Source organism: Cavia porcellus, unplaced genomic scaffold, assembly GCF_034190915.1.
Source record: "Cavia porcellus strain 051 isolate PalLab524CR breed Dunkin Hartley unplaced genomic scaffold, mCavPor4.1 scaffold_22, whole genome shotgun sequence".
NCBI classification, from domain to species: Eukaryota; Metazoa; Chordata; class Mammalia; order Rodentia; family Caviidae; genus Cavia; species Cavia porcellus.
In genome coordinates this window covers 10,625,273-10,643,287 of record NW_026947505.1, presented here as the reverse complement: position 1 = coordinate 10,643,287, position 18,015 = coordinate 10,625,273, and the positions used below count along the sequence as shown (strand labels likewise).

General features: G+C 39.8%; 1 protein-coding gene across 8 annotated transcripts in view; it reads right to left on the bottom strand.

The window, feature by feature from the left end:
- Phactr2 (phosphatase and actin regulator 2) overlaps positions 1 to 18,015 on the bottom strand; it is a 268,905-nt gene that overhangs the window by 41,704 nt on the left and 209,186 nt on the right. For 5 of the 8 annotated variants that reach the window (XM_063233411.1, XM_063233412.1, XM_023563247.2 and 2 more), the window contains 3 exons: positions 14,073 to 14,231; positions 8,754 to 8,993; positions 4,300 to 4,837 (listed from right to left, as the gene is read on the bottom strand). In XM_063233411.1, the coding sequence (XP_063089481.1) occupies positions 4,300 to 4,837; positions 8,754 to 8,993; positions 14,073 to 14,231 (937 nt within the window). The remainder of the gene's footprint in view (positions 1 to 4,299; positions 4,838 to 8,753; positions 8,994 to 14,072; positions 14,232 to 18,015) is intronic. The other 3 variants (XM_063233415.1, XM_063233416.1, XM_003465632.4) reach the window with 2 other exon arrangements.

Here is an 18,015-nt window from a genome sequence, read left to right as displayed (position 1 = left end):
ACACGTGAAATCTCATTTTCTACTGTATGAAATATATACAGCATAAAGTTTACCAGCAACCATTCTAGCCATTTCTAAGGGTACAGGTCAGTGGTAATTAGGTACGCTGACCATGTGTGAAGAACAATCTCTAGAACTTGTTCATTTTTCCAAATCAAAATTCTGTCTGCATTCAACAATAATTCCCCATGCTTCTTGGAGCCAGCCTCTGGCAGCTATCACTCTAATTTCTGTCTCTCTGAAAATGTTTTAGGTACCTGATATAAGTGAAAGCATGCAATGTTCCTCCCTCTGTGTTTGACTTATTTTATTAAGTACAACGTCACCAAGGTTCATTCATGTCACGGGATGTGTTGGAGTTTCCTTCTTTTTCAAGGCTGGGCGATATCCAAGATCCATGTACATTTTGCCTATCCATTCATGAATCATGGATATTTGGGTTGTCTCCACCTTTTGGCTATTGTAAGTGCTATGAACACTGACATATTAATTTAATTCCCTTTCAACTTTTTTGGCTGAATATACAGAATGGGAATTCCAGATTTATAGGGTGTGATGTGGGAGTTCCAGATTCATATGGTGAGATTCTATGTGTAATATTTTGAGGAACCATTATATTGCCTTCTATAGTGGGAAATCATATCTTAAAGAAGACTTAATTTTATAGAAAACCTTTTCCACAGTCTGACTTTTCACTTGGGAGCCATGCTTGCTTAAAAGGACATGTGTAAAGGACACAGCAATCAAGAATTACTTCTGGAAACAGCAGAACAAAAGATACTGCTGAGTTGAACTTACTTGTTTGTGTCACTGGTCACAAATTTAGTATGCTACTGATTTATTCTAATCTCACTATTTGTATTTTATAACATTTTACAGTTTGCAGAGAGTCCCACATACAGTTGTAAGTGTCCTACACTACATATGGAGCCAACAAGGATCATTAGACAGCTGCCCAATGAAGCCATCAGCTTAAGCCTAGATAGGTTGAGGACTCTCAGTCTACTTATTAAATGCCACATTTTCTTTTACATTTATTATAAATTTTATTAAAGTTATACTTCAATATTAAATATTCTAAATTTGTAGGCGTGAACACATGCTTTTGATCTGATCTCATTTTTCATCATAGAGGTCCGGTACGCATAGCACACATGACCATTTCATAAATGCTTGTAAAATAGACTCAACAAGTTACTGTAGATGTGGCCTCAAAGTGGGCCAATTAGTTTCAGCTCACATGTATAACACATGTGTTGTTGATAAAGGTGCCAACGAATAGAGATCTCCCAAGGAGCTGGCACCGTGTAATATGGGAATAGAGGTAGATATTTTTATACACAGTCACTTGCCCTCTTTAAAGTTTTGATATTTGTATTACAAACAGAAGACTTTTCATAAAACGACAGTTTTTCACACATTAGGGGACTAAATATAACTCAAGGAGAATTCTAAGTAAAACAAGTAAGAGCCAAAAATTCAAATATTCACTTGAAAAGGAAGAAAGAATTTGGAAGCAAAGTAGAAAGACTAGTAACTCCAAGTTCATTAATTCAGGAGCAAACACTAACTACCCCAGTAGAATGAATTATAATTTGAATGCTTAATTCTGAAGCATATAGAGAAAAGAGAATCTCTATGATTTCTTCTAGGAAAGCATTAGTTACCTTGACTAGTAGGAAAAGCTATTTTAAATCTCCTGAGTAGCTCAAGATGCTCCAAGCTTGCTCCCTCTGATTACACTATCAGTAGAAATGGAAAGCTGGAGCTACCTTGACAACTCTTCACTCACTAGGGCTGAAGATGATGGGTAGGCACCCAGTATGCAGTGCAGTGCTTAGCACAATAGTAAAATGCACTGTCTTAAGGATTAGGGAAATGTACTGGGTAGAATTAGGTCACCTTTGGACACGGGCATCTGTATGCCTAAGACTAGCAAAGGAAGAATTTTACACATTGCACTTGTTCTTTAGTATACTGAATGATCAACTTATATAATCTATTTCCAAAATTTCAGATGTGGTCTTAAACATCTCTGGACAGGTTGGTCAGTATTTTGATAAAAATAAACAAGCAAAAAATCCAAAACAAAACAACTTCTCTGAACTAGTCTGCCTGGCTCTGGCTCACTTTTGTTCTTTTGTGCTTAATATATTTATTTCCCAGAGAAGGAAAGATACACGTTGCAAGAACAAATGTTCAGTTTTATAGTGCGAAGTAATTGCAATATTAAAACTAATTACTATAATTAAAGAAAGACACTTGCTCTGTGCTGGAAGAATTAAGGACACTGCTATAGCTTGAACGTATCTCCTCACAGAAGTCAAGTCTTGAAAACTGAACTGCTGACAAGTGTAAATTGCTGAAAAGTGAGGTCTAATGGAAGGTGTTTGGATCATGAGGGCAAAGCATTAATGAACAGATTAATGGCATCACATAGAGGACCTACAAGAGAGGAGTCACCTCTCACACCCTTGGACTGTCCTGCTTCTGCCCTGTGCTGATGCCACGAGAAGGCCCTGGCCAATAGCTAAAGACCTGACCTTGGACTTCCTGGCCTCCAGAACTGTAATTCAATAAATTTCTCTTCGTTATCAATTACCTTGTCCCAGGCATAGCATGAGACAGACTATTCATTTCAATATCTTCTTTTCCCTGTATCTTTTAATAAAATGTCAGAGAAATAAGTAATTCGACTTTTAACTTTCCTTGGCTTGCCTTCCAATCATACTGCTCAAAACAAAATTAAAGAAGTAAACTATTAGAAAGGAAATAGCAGTAGAAGTAAAAGCAACACTGCTTTGAAACCTTAGGAAATGATTCAAAGTCTGGAATTCCTTGTACAGTGCTAGGTCTCCATTTAGGTCTTCCAGGTAGGTAACTAGGTAATGTGAACTTTGCCATGATTAACTAGGCAAAACTATTTTGCCATTTTCCAGTACCTTATCTATAAAGCTGGGATACCTCAGGGAAGATTTGGGCACATTAAACGGTAGCAAGTGTGTAGCACTTAGTTCCTGACATTAGTACTCAAAAAATGAAGGTTTTCATTTGTTCTTGCAACGTGTATCTTTCAGCAATTTAATTAAAGTTAATATTTTAGTGTCTTGAGCAAAACCGACTCAATTAATGTACTTTAAAAAAATTATAACATGACAAAAAACTTGAGAGAGAGCTTACTGAAACACTTGATAATTAAATATAGATTTTACTTTCAGAATAAGGAGAGAAGAGCCTGGACTTTCACAGCTCTTCCTAGACCAAACTGTATCTACTGTAGTCTAAGAAGCCTCTTCTTATCCTTTTGGAAACGAGGGCTCACCTGCCCTTGAGGCCTTTGTGAGTGACTTGATAGAGGGAGTAAAGGAGAATGAGGACTGAAGGATAAACTCCGGGTTTCTGGAATGAGCAAGCAGATGACAGTGCCACTAACCCAAGGTGTCCACTATTTGGACACCTTCTTCAACAGAACTGAGACTGCTTGACCACAGCCTTTTATCTTCTGTTATCATCTATGCATAGAATCTAGCATCCGGGTCATCTTCAATACAGCTTCCACTGCAGTGGGGGAGGCCCATTTCCCTGACCCTCCATTAGGTCGCCTTTTCATTTTTATTCAACAACTTAATACCCATCCACTGAATATTCCTACAGCGTCCTGGACACTGTACTTGGCTGCTGAGGCCACAGAGGTCAATGACACATGGTGCACACGCAGGAGGAAAGAGGTTTTTTGTGAGCATAGTAGATTAAGTCACTTCTGTCCAGAAGCATTGGAAGGCTCCACAGAGGAGATGAAATTTAAGCTGATGGAGAATTAAGAGAGCAAAGAGAAGAACCACTCTACAGTCGGGTGAGAAGGAGTCAGAACTTAAAACTTTTCCTGAAGGTCTTAAATTTCTTGGAACATAAATGCAACATACTGAAATGAAGGTGCGCAGGAGGGAGTGAGCAATCTGGACCCAAGTGGCAGAGATTTAAAATAAACACTATAAGGGAAGAGAAACAAACTGTCTAGGGACAAGAGAAGAGCTGGCTAAGCTGTGCTGACCCAGGCTCTTTATGTGCTTGACAATCACAGATCTGTAGCGGCATTTGTCCGTGATATGGGAGTGATTTCCTCCACAGATCATGGCATCCCCAGGGCAGAGCTCAGCCAAGCCAGTGGATGGACTCGGTATGTGTGCAGACTGCATGACAAAGGAAAGCAAACCAGCAAACCAGGTTCCTTGTTACTAACAGAATACTTCAGTGAGCTTCAGAATTCAGAGGGACTGTGGGGTCTGCGCCCCGACTCACCATTTAGCGTTTTCTCTGCTGACACTTAAGCCAGCGCCTGAGTGCAGAATGGTTCTGTCGGTTGGCTCTTCGGTCCAAAGGAGCTGACTTGGGTCTAAGGTAGCGATGGGCAGGTCAGCACTGTCGCTGACCAGGACCACAGGAGTGTCTGGGGCCATAATACACTGATCATCAAGGAGCAGAGGAGGGGCAGGGGGAGACGGTGGTGCAGCCACAGGAGGAGGAGGGACCGTGGGCCTGGCTTTGCCAGCACTCTGTTCCTCGGCCCCGGGGCCAGTCTGCTCAGGCTGGAGACTCTCCGCTCCAGCCTCAGAAGGCTCTCCTTTGAGATCAGATGCTCCAGTGGTCAAGCTGTCTGAGGACAGGCGAGAAGCTGTTGGCTGCTTGCCCGGTTTCTTCTTGCCCTTTGTGGTCCCCACTGTCCCTGTTTTGCTAGCAGCTGTCTCTTTTGGAGCTTTGGGACGTGAAGAGGTGGATGAAGTAGATGGTGAAGCTGATGCTTTGGAGCCAGTTGGTTTTTTTGAATGAGAAGAACCAGCTAAAAATAGAGAGGTTTTGCATTAAAAATTGAAGAACAGAAGAATACTTCTAAAATAAAGCAACTGAACTGCAATTGGCATTGTCATTTAAAATGCTCCCTTTAAAACTTGTTGGATAAATAAATGAGAGAAAATTGGCTAATACTGACAGTAGTCTTGTTTTCTGCCCCATCTGTACCTCGAATCTAGGAGGGAGGAAGTTTACAAACTAACAGACAGGGGTCCGTTATTATCTTCTTCCTCCAGTCTTTGGCTGGACCAGTGAGAAGGGAAATCTTGAGCTCTGTAAGGTCACCTGGAAAGGTTCTTGTAGGCTCTAGAGATATTATAGTGTGGAGTAGACCATTACCAGCAACGAGTCAATATAGCACATATCTGAGCTATTCAGAAATTTAATGTGTCCTATGACGTACTTCTGAGAATGGAGTGGTGGCCCATATTTGTAAGAAGCCAGGGTGTGCACCACCCGTTTCTTTCTGGGTCAACAGCAAATTCAATCATCTCACTGCTAAAAGAGTCAACTCCAAACCAGCTGTCCCCATAACTCCAGAGAGGGAAGCCTGCCCACTGCCTGTACCCCCTCCTACTGTGGACACGTCACAGGTGACAACTCATGGCTGAGTAGGGGCGGGAGGACCCCTTCTAAAGGTCAAAAGGCAGGGAAACTGTCTTTATTCCAACGATATTTACAGTGGTGCTATCTGAATAATTCAAAGGGAAAGAGCTCCTGACTCCACCTCCGCAAGTCTCATCTCGTTACCACTTATGCGGTCCCCAGGGGACTGCTATGGTGGACTTGCCTACCGACGGACAGCACTGGCTCCAACCAAACTGTTTTCAGGAGCACCAAGTTAATGATCCTGTTCTTTTTGTCATCTCAGGACACACACTCAAACTCCTGTGAGGATACTCTTGTTTCACGGCCTTCATAAATTACATCTTCTCTGAGTTGCTTCTTCCCTTACAATGGCTACACATTTCTTCTTTTCACAGGGGTGAGAGGTTTTAAACTCTTCACAGATTATTAGAAAAGTATCTTGCTAGTATCATGGAACTAACCTGAATTGCAAACAGATGCTGCAGTAACTTACCTCAGTATAACCACATTGAAGTCAACTGAGAGTCAAGGGACAAAGAACAAAGAAAAAACTAGACAATGAGATGCAAGACATCATGAATGTGACATGCAGGAAAAGCTGATGTCAGTGCCAAGATCCAGGCTTGATGGGAGTGTCCTGCTTTGGAATCTTTGTAATTTAGAGATATGAAGGAGCTAGAACCACGGCCCTCATCCTGTCTTGTTACTGTATCTTTATAGTTAACAACCTTTACTTAATGAAATTAAATTCATTCAGCATACTCTTTCCATTTAAACTCTAAGTTTATTTGCTTCTTTATTTTGCAACAAAGACATGGATTAGGTGCCTACTTCAATTATTTTCTTAATTATTTGGTAAATTATTTTCTTAAGTTAAACAATGTCTGCAACATATGAATTCTAATAATTTTGGGGGGGATCTTTTATTTCCAATAGAAAACTTAACTTTAGACTGTCTTAAGGGAAAGAATAATTTTTTCAGTGCCTGGAGCACAAATTCAAGCCCTATTATATTTTTCTTTAATTTCATTCTAAAATGACAGCACTTGCCTGAAATCAATCTTCACTTAAAAAATGCCACCTCTCAGTTAAGAACGTTTGTTGTTCATAATGTGTAATACGAGAAAGAATAAGGGAGACTTAGCCTCACCTCCCTGGGAGAGCTGCTAATGTTCTAACCTGACAGGTGGTTCCGTGGTTTAAGAATTTACAACATCTGACTGAAAATTAAGAATTTGAACTAACTTTTCTAGAAGGTCAACATAATTAAAATAATATAAAAGTACCATGCAGCAAATTCTAAATGGATACACATGGAGCATCAGCCGGGTTCTGACGAGTATCATCCCATGTTGGATGAAAGGGTTCTTGCACAGTGGCCTTTCTGGTAATTTTAATGCAACCCCTGGTTCTCTGCGACAGTGCTTACTTGTATAAGGGCCCAATTCTCCTATACGTCATGCGATGGATAAAATGACTGGATTCTCTTAGGAACATCAAGAGTCTATATACAGACATGAAGAGTCTCTAAATAAACAGTCAAGTAAACTATCTGGAAATAACTACAACATTTATCATGAAAGCTGACCCTGCCCTTACATTCCTCACCAGCTTCTTCTGAGAATTCCAGCTGAGCCACAGTGAACTCTCCTCATGTGGGGAAGGAGGAAGTGGGACGCTGGTTTAAGACAGGCTGTCAGTTCCCAAGGGCAGACTGAGTTCAGGGCTTTCCTTTAAGAAGCAGCTTAGTGCCAGCCTCACTCCAGGTGTTGCTCGTGCACTTGGCCAGGTGATCACACAGGCGACAAGCTGGGACACTGAGGCAAGAGGGAGCCAGCCCTTGAGGAAATGGTCCCCATGCACTGCTGGCACATCATCCTGAGACATTTCATTTTAAAGCTGAATAGAAGACATTCAGACCTAAAGGTCAAAAGTGGGACAAAAGGATCCCAGGGAGAGGGATCTATTTGCTTTCAAAGAGCAGTTACACTATCAACTAATCCATTCTCTGAATTTGAGTATTATGGGTACAAACTACAAGGGAGAAAATATGAGCACAAAGGAAAACCCTGGTAGGCAATTGCTAGAAAGTTGCTGCTGATTTTAAGGAAAATAAGACTTTTTACAGTACAGGAGAATTTTTATGCATGTTTATGGTAAAAGGCCACTGAGCACGTGGATTTTGATTAGTGTCCCTTTAAAGGCTAGACGACGTGATAGGCATCTCTATTCCCCACTTTGGTAGAAGAACAGGGGTGCCGTTTTGCACTGATTATCCAACTGGAAAGGAAAGCTGGATGACGAATACATAAAGCTAAATACAATAGGAGTGTCAAATATCCTACTGCTGATTTGCAATGGAAACATGTAACCTCACTACCCAAGGATGCTTTGCTTTAGAATAAACTGAAATCTACTGAGAAGGCCACAGCAGAGGGAGTACTGAGCGTATAACTTTCAACTCCATATATAACTGAAACTGTTTTGACTGGAATAGAAAACGGGTGGCACTGAACCACAACCTTGGTCATTTATTAGAAGAGATGACTATAGATGCTAAAGATTTAACACATTATAAGCTAGCAAAGATGTCAAGATGTGTCATATTTTATATGAATCCAAGCTATTCTGAAATCCAAATGAAACAGCCACCTGTAAACTGTAGCAGGCAGAAAATCCATCAACGTCTAAACAATATTATATCGGATCAGCACCCATCATCAGGCAGGCTACGCCCTGCATCCTTCAGCTGGGTCTCGTGTGCCAAGAGTGGATACCAAGAAGAACGAAGCAACCAGCTGACTTTCCTCCAGCAGACGGCTACAAAGGAATCTCCTGTCACTCTTTCGTTTTTTAAATTTTATTTTTATTAATATAGATTTCCAATACGTAGAGATTATATTCATCGGAAGGAGCTGGGATACATACATAACACATAGTAATTCTTTTTAAGTCCCTTCCCTCTTCCTCCCTCCATGTCTTGGTCCCCTTCCCATTTGTAAAAGATCTTCTTTTCATCTTTTATTTTGGTCTTTAATTTATTTATACTTTGAGTTTCTCATATAAAAGAAACTATGTGACTATGAAACTTCAGGGTATGCATCTGATTTATTTCACTTAACATTAGAAATCCATTTTCCTACAAATGACTCACATTTCTTTCTTTATAGCAGAATAGTACTTCATTGTGTGTCAAAGCTGAATCTACTGGCGTTGCATCCTAAGACACCAAAAGTCCTTCACTCCTCAAAGAACAGTCCCCTCCCGGAGCTGAGTGCCCTGGACTCAGGCCTGCCGTGCCCTGGGGGTGTACTCACCAGCCTCTTGGGTCGTGTTTCGGCTTGCTGGCTTGGGCGGAGGGGCAGGGACCTGCTTGCCAGGAGCCTTGGCATTTTTTTTAATGGGAGGTACTTCGTCACCTTTGTGGCTGGGCCCAGCAGTGGCCCCTTTAGGAGACACAGGTGATTTTTTGGGTTTAGGTTTGGGTTTAGGCTTAGGAGGAGCTGGAGGAAGTAGAGCAGGAGCTGCCGGAGTTTCAGAGTGGTTTTCAGTGTTCTCTATAAATGAGAAAGTGAACAGAACAGACTGATAGACACACACCACAGAAACGGAAGAGATACACATGCAACAGGGGTACACATGCAGCTGCTTGGCCCTTGGAAACCAGACAGACTTCTGCAGCAGAGCAAGTGAAGTCTTGGGTAAAATCAAAGGCTGAAAGACAAACTCAAGTGTATTCTCTGGGTCTATCAATTGATCCCTTGTTAAAAAAAAAGCGACATTACTCTGGTGACGTAATACTGACGATGAAGAAATGCCCGCAAATCAGGGACACTGAGTCCAACCTCAAACTTCTGGTTGCTAGGTGACAGCATGGGCACTGAATGCTAATTAGAACAAAGTTAATAATTTAGCACAATCGTGGGGTGCTCCTGAGTGACAGATGTGTGTCAGACACACACTGTGGACTTGCATTTACCTCGCAGAGCCCAGGCCTGATCCGCTGGAAAGGGCTTTGTGTTCCATCCACTGTGGTAGAAAGTCAGTGGTGTTCCAAGCACAAGGCGAGCTGCCAGAGCAGCTCCCTACTGTAAAACGTCCTTCAGCCCTCCCGGCATGCCAGGGCAGCGTCCCGCTCTACTGTAACTTCCTCTGCCCTTTTAAATTAGTGCCACGCTGTGTGGCGGGGTACAGAACCCAAAAAAGATTTACTTTGTTCTGTAATGTAACATAAATAATGATTTTCGAAAAGATAAAGGCTAAACCACATAGCCGAAAATGTGTGCCAAAGCACAGAAGCCTCCACAGGTTTTGTGTACCTGGAGGAGATACAGTAATTCACTGCTCACTAAAGAAAGCAGAAAAGTTATGGATCATTCATATATTTGCATCTGGGTTTATTTCTACTAGTGATTGAAATTATAATAAACTAAAAAATGGTCTGTTTCAGAGAGCGAAGCAGCAATTCTTTAAAAATGGAGCACAATACAAAAACATAAGACAGTGTTAGGAACAGACTAAGCCTTCCTTGGATACACCTTTCCATGTTTAAATGATCAAAGAAAAAGGTATCGGCAAGCATCATAATTTATTGTCTTTTTTTGTTTCTTATCCTAGTGAGTGTAAAATGACTACTCCTTTTCTATCCATCTGCTAGCCAAATATATATCTATGTACCTATATCACACTAATGGTTTAAGTTACAGAAGCTAATCAACAAAACTCACGAAGTTCCTCAGCCATGAAGCCCGCCCCAGTCACTGGAGCCCAGAGTGACCTCTCCCTCCCGTCCCCATTCAGCCACTGCATGAGACATTTTTTCAGCACTCATCAGAGGCCACGCTGTACTCTGCCTTTCCACGTATGCATCTTCTCTTCCACTAAGTTGCTCAGCATCTGTGATATAATGGTGGTCTCCTAACCCACCTGATGTGAACCAGAGGCAAGTCATCACCAAAATCCATTAGAGGTTTGAGAATGATACAAATTGATACACATTAAATTTTAACATAAAATATAAAACATACATGGACTTGCTGGTCTCTCTGCATAGGGGGAAGCCTATCATTTTAAGTTCGTCTTTGTAACTTTGGCCTCTAGAGCATTACCTTGCATGGAGATTCAGCCCAATCATATTGTCCAGAGGAAAGCGAAGTGGTCTGCGCCTCTCAGCATTTTAATTTCTCCTCCATACTGAAAGCCCATCTCTCAACTTTCCCCTTCATGATGGGGGACTTTTTTGCTTTCTGCTTAAGGTTTGCTTTCTGCTTAAATTTAAACTTACACCAACCACAGGTTGAGGATGTAGTTCAATGGTAAAGCACTTAGCACACACAAGGCCCTGGGTTTGATTCCTAGCAGCACAAACACATGAAAATAAAAGTAACTGAAATAAAATCCCAAGGAATTCAGCTTTTGGGTCTAGGACAGGAGAAATGGGTCCCTCTGTGACTGTTAGGAATGGAAGTCCCCACAGGGGTGACAGTGAACACACTGGACTTGGACTCTGCAGGCTTGCTGGAGAGCCTGCTCCCTCTGCTCTTTGGATTCTACCAGTTATGTGTGAGGGCTACCATTCTGAGGAGAGCTTGGTATTGTGTGTGCACTTGTGTGCATATGTGCACACATGCATGAGTATGCAAATGCTATGATTTTCTGATTAAATGAAAAACCTCTTTCCTCTGAAATTTTATAACCCATCAAGCACTGTGCTCTACAAGCCATGTGTAGTCAAGGGATGTGACTGACTGACAGCTACTGACACACAGTCAGTGGAAAACACTCCTCACTGATATGGGAGAGGTGGGAGGCAACAGATTTTTCCTATTATCATGATCTAAGACATGCCACAAACTGATGGAGTAAAGGAGACAGTGAGGAGCTGCCTCTTCCTTTTGGCTTCCTAAGGACACGAGGCTTTGAAACAACCCAGTCTGGAAGGCAGTCTGTCTGCTGCACTTCCAGGCTTGGTTCCTTCCACCATTAAAGGGGTGAGCCCAACACTGCTAGGAGCACATGAGAGCTGCGTGTGCCCTGCACCTGCCAGGCATGCATTTCGGCCCCAGTTTCTCTCCTTTGGCACACTGCTTCCTTCAGGTCTTAGTTTAGAAAGATTTTCCACTCAGAAACAACTGTGGTCTCCATGCAAGCTCCCCTGGCCGGCTGAACTCAGGCCTTCCATGGTACGTGGCATGTGTACTGCGATTGCTTGGCTGTGGTCTCCTCTCCTCTTAGGCCGTGACCTGCTTAAGGACAAAGGCCATTTTTTTATGCTGCAGTCTTTCCCTAACCTCCTCCCCCCCACTAGAATCCCATTCATGGCAGACCTTCATTATCACTTGGGGAACAAATAATTACTCATTGTCAGTGTTAGCTCATTGAACATCTTTTCAAACAGCTCAACAGAAATAATGTCAAATAATTCTCAGATTCCTCACATTGAATACCATACTATATCTAACAGATTGCAGGTCAGTTTTTCTACCTCATATAGATTTAAGGACATTTATTGAGAAAGAATAATGGGAGATTACAAGCCCCCAAGAACCTTAAGGAGGAAATCTCCAGTGTTAGGAGATTTCCTAACTCAAACCACTGTAGCAACTATGGAAACAGGTGCCTTTAGGAATCCCAGAAATATCCAGCACCCTGGACAGAATCTACTCACAGGACGAGTGTGAAACATATTGTCTGCCAATCTGTTTTGCTTTCTTCAACACTGATGTTTCAAATATCAAAAATACTGAGATACTGTCTTGCAAAGAGGCATTATGAGCATCTAAGATGTTAAAGACATGTGATGTGGTTTTGCAAAATAGTCAACTAATAAATGTAATAATGCTCTTAAGGAGGCTGGTTTTGTGCAGGAGGAAATGCAGTGCTGCACCCCCAGACCGAGGGTAAATTAAGAACATGGCATGGTGGCTTTGCATGGCAGAAAGCTCACACAAGGACTGAGTCTAAAAGAGGAACAGAAGTAATCAGGCTGGTTTTCAGAATTAAATGGTGCCTTTCTACAGAAATGAGTTATCTTTGCTTATAAGGCATTTTATACTTAGCATAATTCTGTAATCTGAGTTATGAGTGACATTCTTTTTAGTCTCAGGAGATGGCTTCCATACCTAATACTTTTTTTCATTATCAAGGTGGTTCTGTGTGAGCTCTGTCTATAAAATATGCAGAACCCAAAATGCCTTAATAGGGGCAATTTAGCACCTAAGGCATCTCCATGTCCCCCTGCAGTGGCTAGCCAAGCAAGACAGTGTCTTGGATCCTGTTTGATCACAAAGAACAGACTGTGCTAATTTGAAGTAAAGAATAAAAAGACAAAAATATCCATCAACCATTCAAGGGCCTTTAAGATCTATCATCTTTTTAGAATATCATGGCCTATTGTTTTAACTAGCATTAACCTGTCAGCAGCTTTTTATTAGATGGATAAAGGAAATGCCTTTCTTTTGAAGTCTGGCCAATCAGTGAGTGACAATGATACCCATACAAATCAGGGACCAATCACACAGATCAGGGACCAACCACAGATGGATTTAAAATTTAACAATTTGGTGATACAGGACAGTTAGACTTAAGCAACAAAAAAACATTACCCCTTCAACTGAAGCTCTTTAAAATTTAAGTCTACTTTCTCCTTAGGTCCAGAAATATTATTACTGAGAGAATCAGTTAATTTTTCATAATCAGTGTTCATAAGCCTAACTAGAATGCTTCAATGGAACAAGACTAAGTAACATTCCATGAATATTGAGCTTAATATTAAAAGAAAACAAAATAATACATTTCTAACCAATCATTAACACAGTTTCTAAAACTACTGAAGCTAATTTATCTGGCAAATAAGCAAGCAGTTGTGGACTTCCAAAGAAGAGAATTTTAAATTATGAGATCAAATAAAGCCATCAAAAGCTCTTTTGTTTGCTTTGGAGGATTTAGGTCAAGAACAAGGAGGGAGAAAAGTTCACTTTGGCAGTTTCTAAAGTTATCAAAACATCTACAAAACCCAATGAACACCTGACAAATTTTTGCCATCCAACTCAGGCACAGACTTTACAGAACAGGAAATAGCCCGCTCCCTGATGATTCCTTTCAATGTAGCATGGAGTCATCTAGAAAGTTCCAGGAAAACCTCTTCATGAGAGATTTCAGTTCAAGCTTTGCATAAGTGAAGTTCTGTGGGGGTCTCTGACACTCGTTTTGCAGGTACCTGAATCTACAATACTGGGTGTGTGGATGTCGGCAGCCAAGTCCCCCGGCTGAAGAGGGAGTGCGCTGGGCTGAGAGCCTCGTCGGCTTTGGTGCCTACTGATGTTCAAACTTCTCATGTTTACGATCCTGACCAAAAAAACTCCCAAGAAAAGGAGAGTATTCCCAGACATCTCAAGTGCTTGAAGAGTCCCCTTGCCAATGGTTACCTTTGATTATCTCTTTTTAATAGTTTAAAATCAAATGATATGCTTATAAAATGATTGCATCTATCTGGGAAAAGCATTTTGTATCTTTTTCCTAGTTATCATTTCTCTCTTCACAAACCACTAGTTTTAGAGTCACTATTTGGAGCCTAAGCGCTGGTTCTCAATGTTAAGCTGCACTAAAGGAATAATATGGGTTTTTCTTTATTTTACCTTTCTTATCTTCTGCCTTTTCCTCCAGAGGTGGTGTTTTCTCAGATACAGAGCCATTACCTTCTTCGGGCTTCCCTACATCCTCCTCCCGGGTAGATTCCTCTCCGATGGGTATCATGTGCCCGTTTGAATTTTCAAAGTTAACTGTTACATCTCCATCTAAAATGGGAAAGAAACACCTAGATGTCTAACTTGATGGTTTTCTTAAAAACCAGTTTCCCAGCTAACATGATTATATGATCTAGATTTGTGTTTCTATCCCTGGGAACCAAATCACCACATCTTACTAAATATTTAAAAGAAAAAGCTAGGAAATTCATAATCTTGGGAAAAGCAATTTTGGAGGAAAAGAACACCTCATCCCATTTCAAGACAGTAGAAACAAGTAGCCTAATTCTGGGGTCCCCAGGGTGGCAGAGTTCCTCTGTTCTTGGGCTTAGATTTTGTTGAAGTAAGACTTCGGTGTTTTTTGTTATCCAGAAACTGAATGGTGAAAGGAATAATCTGCAAAATGGAACAAACATTTTAACATGCACCAAAAACACAATGTACACAAATAACGTGAAATGTAATTACACATACAACAATTAGTGGGACAATAAGATTTCCAAGCACCACTGTCTTCAGAATACATTATATATAATATGCTAACTTTACACAGATATAACTAGTACTCTGTATCCAGAGAATAGTTGGCACCAAGGTTAATTTTATTTTTATTTCCTCGTTTATGGAAAAATCAAAATGTACTAGAGCATTTGTTATATATAATTAACCAAAAAATCCTTTAGATACCATAATAATAACAAAAAATACTAGGAGGAAAAAAATATAAAAAGTACTTATAGGGGAATTTTTATAAATCACACTGAAAACAAAATTTCTACTATATTATATGAGTCATAAACAATTTTAATCTCTGACATTTCATTTTCCTGAGGGGCTCTAAAATGAAAGAGGTTTTACAGAAATTTAATTCAGTGATGCTTGAAAAGATTACCCTTAAATTCATCTAAGGAAAAATGTACAAGGTTCTGCTGTTACTGTGAAAGTACAATTCATTAATTGAAGTACTGATTTAGCAAACTTGTAGAAATGCACAATTGGAGTTGCTTCTCAGCAACTTTTGATTAATCTTATTTTGGCATTAATCTTATTATAAAACACAGAACACTTTCCAAATTTTCACTGGTTTGGCTCAACAATAAAATTCATTGGCCTCCTAGACAAAAACAGGCAGGAAATTTTAACGAGCAAAAGAAACACTGTGGAATCATGTCATGCTCAAAATGAAAGCACAACTGTTGCTGAGTCATGCGATGCCTAAGGACCCATTAATTTCTACACAAAAGTGAAATAGACGGTGATTGCAGGCAATAACATTGCAAGTAAATCTTAATGATTTCAATAAAATTAAGGTAAGAATTATTATACCCCTAGAAGTTAGCTATAAAAAATGCAGAAGACACAATTTACTCAGAAAAAATTAAAATGATATGACTGGATAATTCTTTATATAAAAATCCTCACTTTTTGGTAGCACAAATAAAATTTACGTTGTTTTCTTTGATTTTAGTTGGTAATAAATATATGTTAAAGTCATGTCAATGACAATTTAGTTCAACTTTAAATAGTTGTATTTAAACCCTTTAGTTGGTTAAAAACTGATTTCTTAAAAATATAACGATAAAAAATAGTTCGGTCACAAGAAGAAACTGCATTATCACATGACAGCAATAGTCAGAAATGTGGAAGGATACTTACTCTGAAGTGTGAAATAAAACTAATGCATTGTAAATATAGCTGTAGAAAAAAGAGATATGTCTGTAATAAATATGGACTTCAAGAAAGGAACAGAAGAACTGAAGGTATCAGTTTATTATTGAAAAGATTTTCTAATACTGAGTGATGAGAAAATTGTGCCAGAACTTAAATAGGTTAAATCCTTGATACAGTGCATGTATGCAAGCAAATGTAAGTTCAGAAATGGAAGGCACAGAAAGATGCTGAGCTTGGCGTGGGATGTAGGAAGAGGCCAGGCCCATTCACCTCGAAGGAGCATTAGTATATAAAGAACAAGAACTCAAATCACTGCAAGCTTAAAAAGCAAAAGAAAGCACAAAGAAAGAAATACAAGAGTGTTTGAAAGATATTACTTCTTTCTGATAAAAAGAGGTATAGGAAGGGGAAGGAGTTACAGAAAGGACAATTGTGAGAAAAATGCATGTCGGAAGAAAAGTAAGGACCCTAGACAGGGTAAAACTACTCCCTGGGAGAACAAGAAAGGAGCGTGGTGGACAGACCAAGACACCTGCATGCCCGCGTGTTGAACTTGAACAGAAAGACGGAAAGAAAGAACCAGAGATAAGAATTGAACTCGGACTAGACTATGTGTCGTCTCCTTGGGACAGGTCAACGGCTGGGATACTGGACTGAAGTTAGAACTTGGTATAAAAAAAACCAATCTAAATAATAGTAATGGCCGAGAGTGAGAGGATGAGATAGGACGGGCTAAGGTCAAATCTGGGCAGGTTTAAAACGTCCATCTGACCTGTGAAAAAGTGGCCATAATTAAAGGTCAAGAAGATCAGAGCTAAAAATAAAACTGCGGGGCTGGGGATTTAGCTCAGCAGCATAAGCACCTGCCTTGCAAGCAGGTAGTCGTGAGTTCGATCCCTGGTACCGATGAAAAGGAAAAAGACAAAAAAAAAGAAAGAATAAAACTGCACTGGTGGAGGAGAGACGGCTGCCAGCACAATGGCAGCTGCCCGCCTCTCCCACTGAAACTCTCAAGGTAACTGTTTTTGGGACATTGACAGAAATCTATTTTCTCCAGCCTTTGGCTGAAAGGGAAGATTTTATTTAAAACAGGCAACCTTAGGGACTTTGAAATGTTATATATTTTTATAGTTCTATGTAGGCATCGTGTAAAAGGTAGAAGAAAGTACAGTTCAGGAGATTAGGATTTCCGAAACATTAAGCCTTTTATATTATGTTCAGGTTAAAAAGTGATGTGCCTTTTTATGTTTTAAGACTTCTAATGTTCAGCTGCAAAAGATAAGCAAAAATGTCAAAGAAAGTCAAACTTCTAAGAAATAAGTGTACGTTGCCCAAATAGTTGAACAGATTAGACAAAATAAAAGCCAACTAGTATTAAGCATTTTTTAAAAAACTGACCATGCTTACTTATTTTCAGAAAAAATAAAATGATTTTCCACTTGCAACTTATAAGTAGGAAAAAAATTACCATTAGTCTCTATCTTTAAATCTATTTTTAAATGGTAAAGTTTTGCCTTTTTTCTTTATTGGAAATATCTTCAAATACAAGATATTAAATAAACGCATTGGACACTCCATAAAACTGGTTTTTGGTCTGCCAATGGCTTTAGTGTTTGGTTGCCAATGGCTATGTAATTTTTGTACTCCTTCTGGATAGACTGGACCTGAGATGAATTCTGGTATTTGCATGCTTAGCTTCAAATTAAAAAGGATAGGATGTGTAATTTTTATTTTAAAAACTCCAGACAGGAAATAAATAAATTTAAAGCAATAGAAAACTGGACAAGACATAAAGTTCATTTATAAAGTAGAGTGAAAAAGACCAGAAATTAAACTGGCTAGAATTGTAAAAACTCATTACAGGCAGCATTACTGTATTTTCTTGAGAACCACAGCCCCCTTTTCTGAGGTAGGAGTAAAATCCTAAGGCATTTCACAGGTCCACCTCGGAATTATTTAGATATTGGAAAAAGCATGTCATTTCAACTTATGAATAGCAAATGCCAAAAAATACTAAGTTCTTTCCAAAGAACATATATCAGGAAAAGAGAATTATTATTATTTTAATTCCAAATTAATAGCATTTTCATTGTTCTCATAAAGTTTCAACAATATCACTTGCCTCCAATACACCTAGGAGGAAGACCTGCGATAAATCAACAGG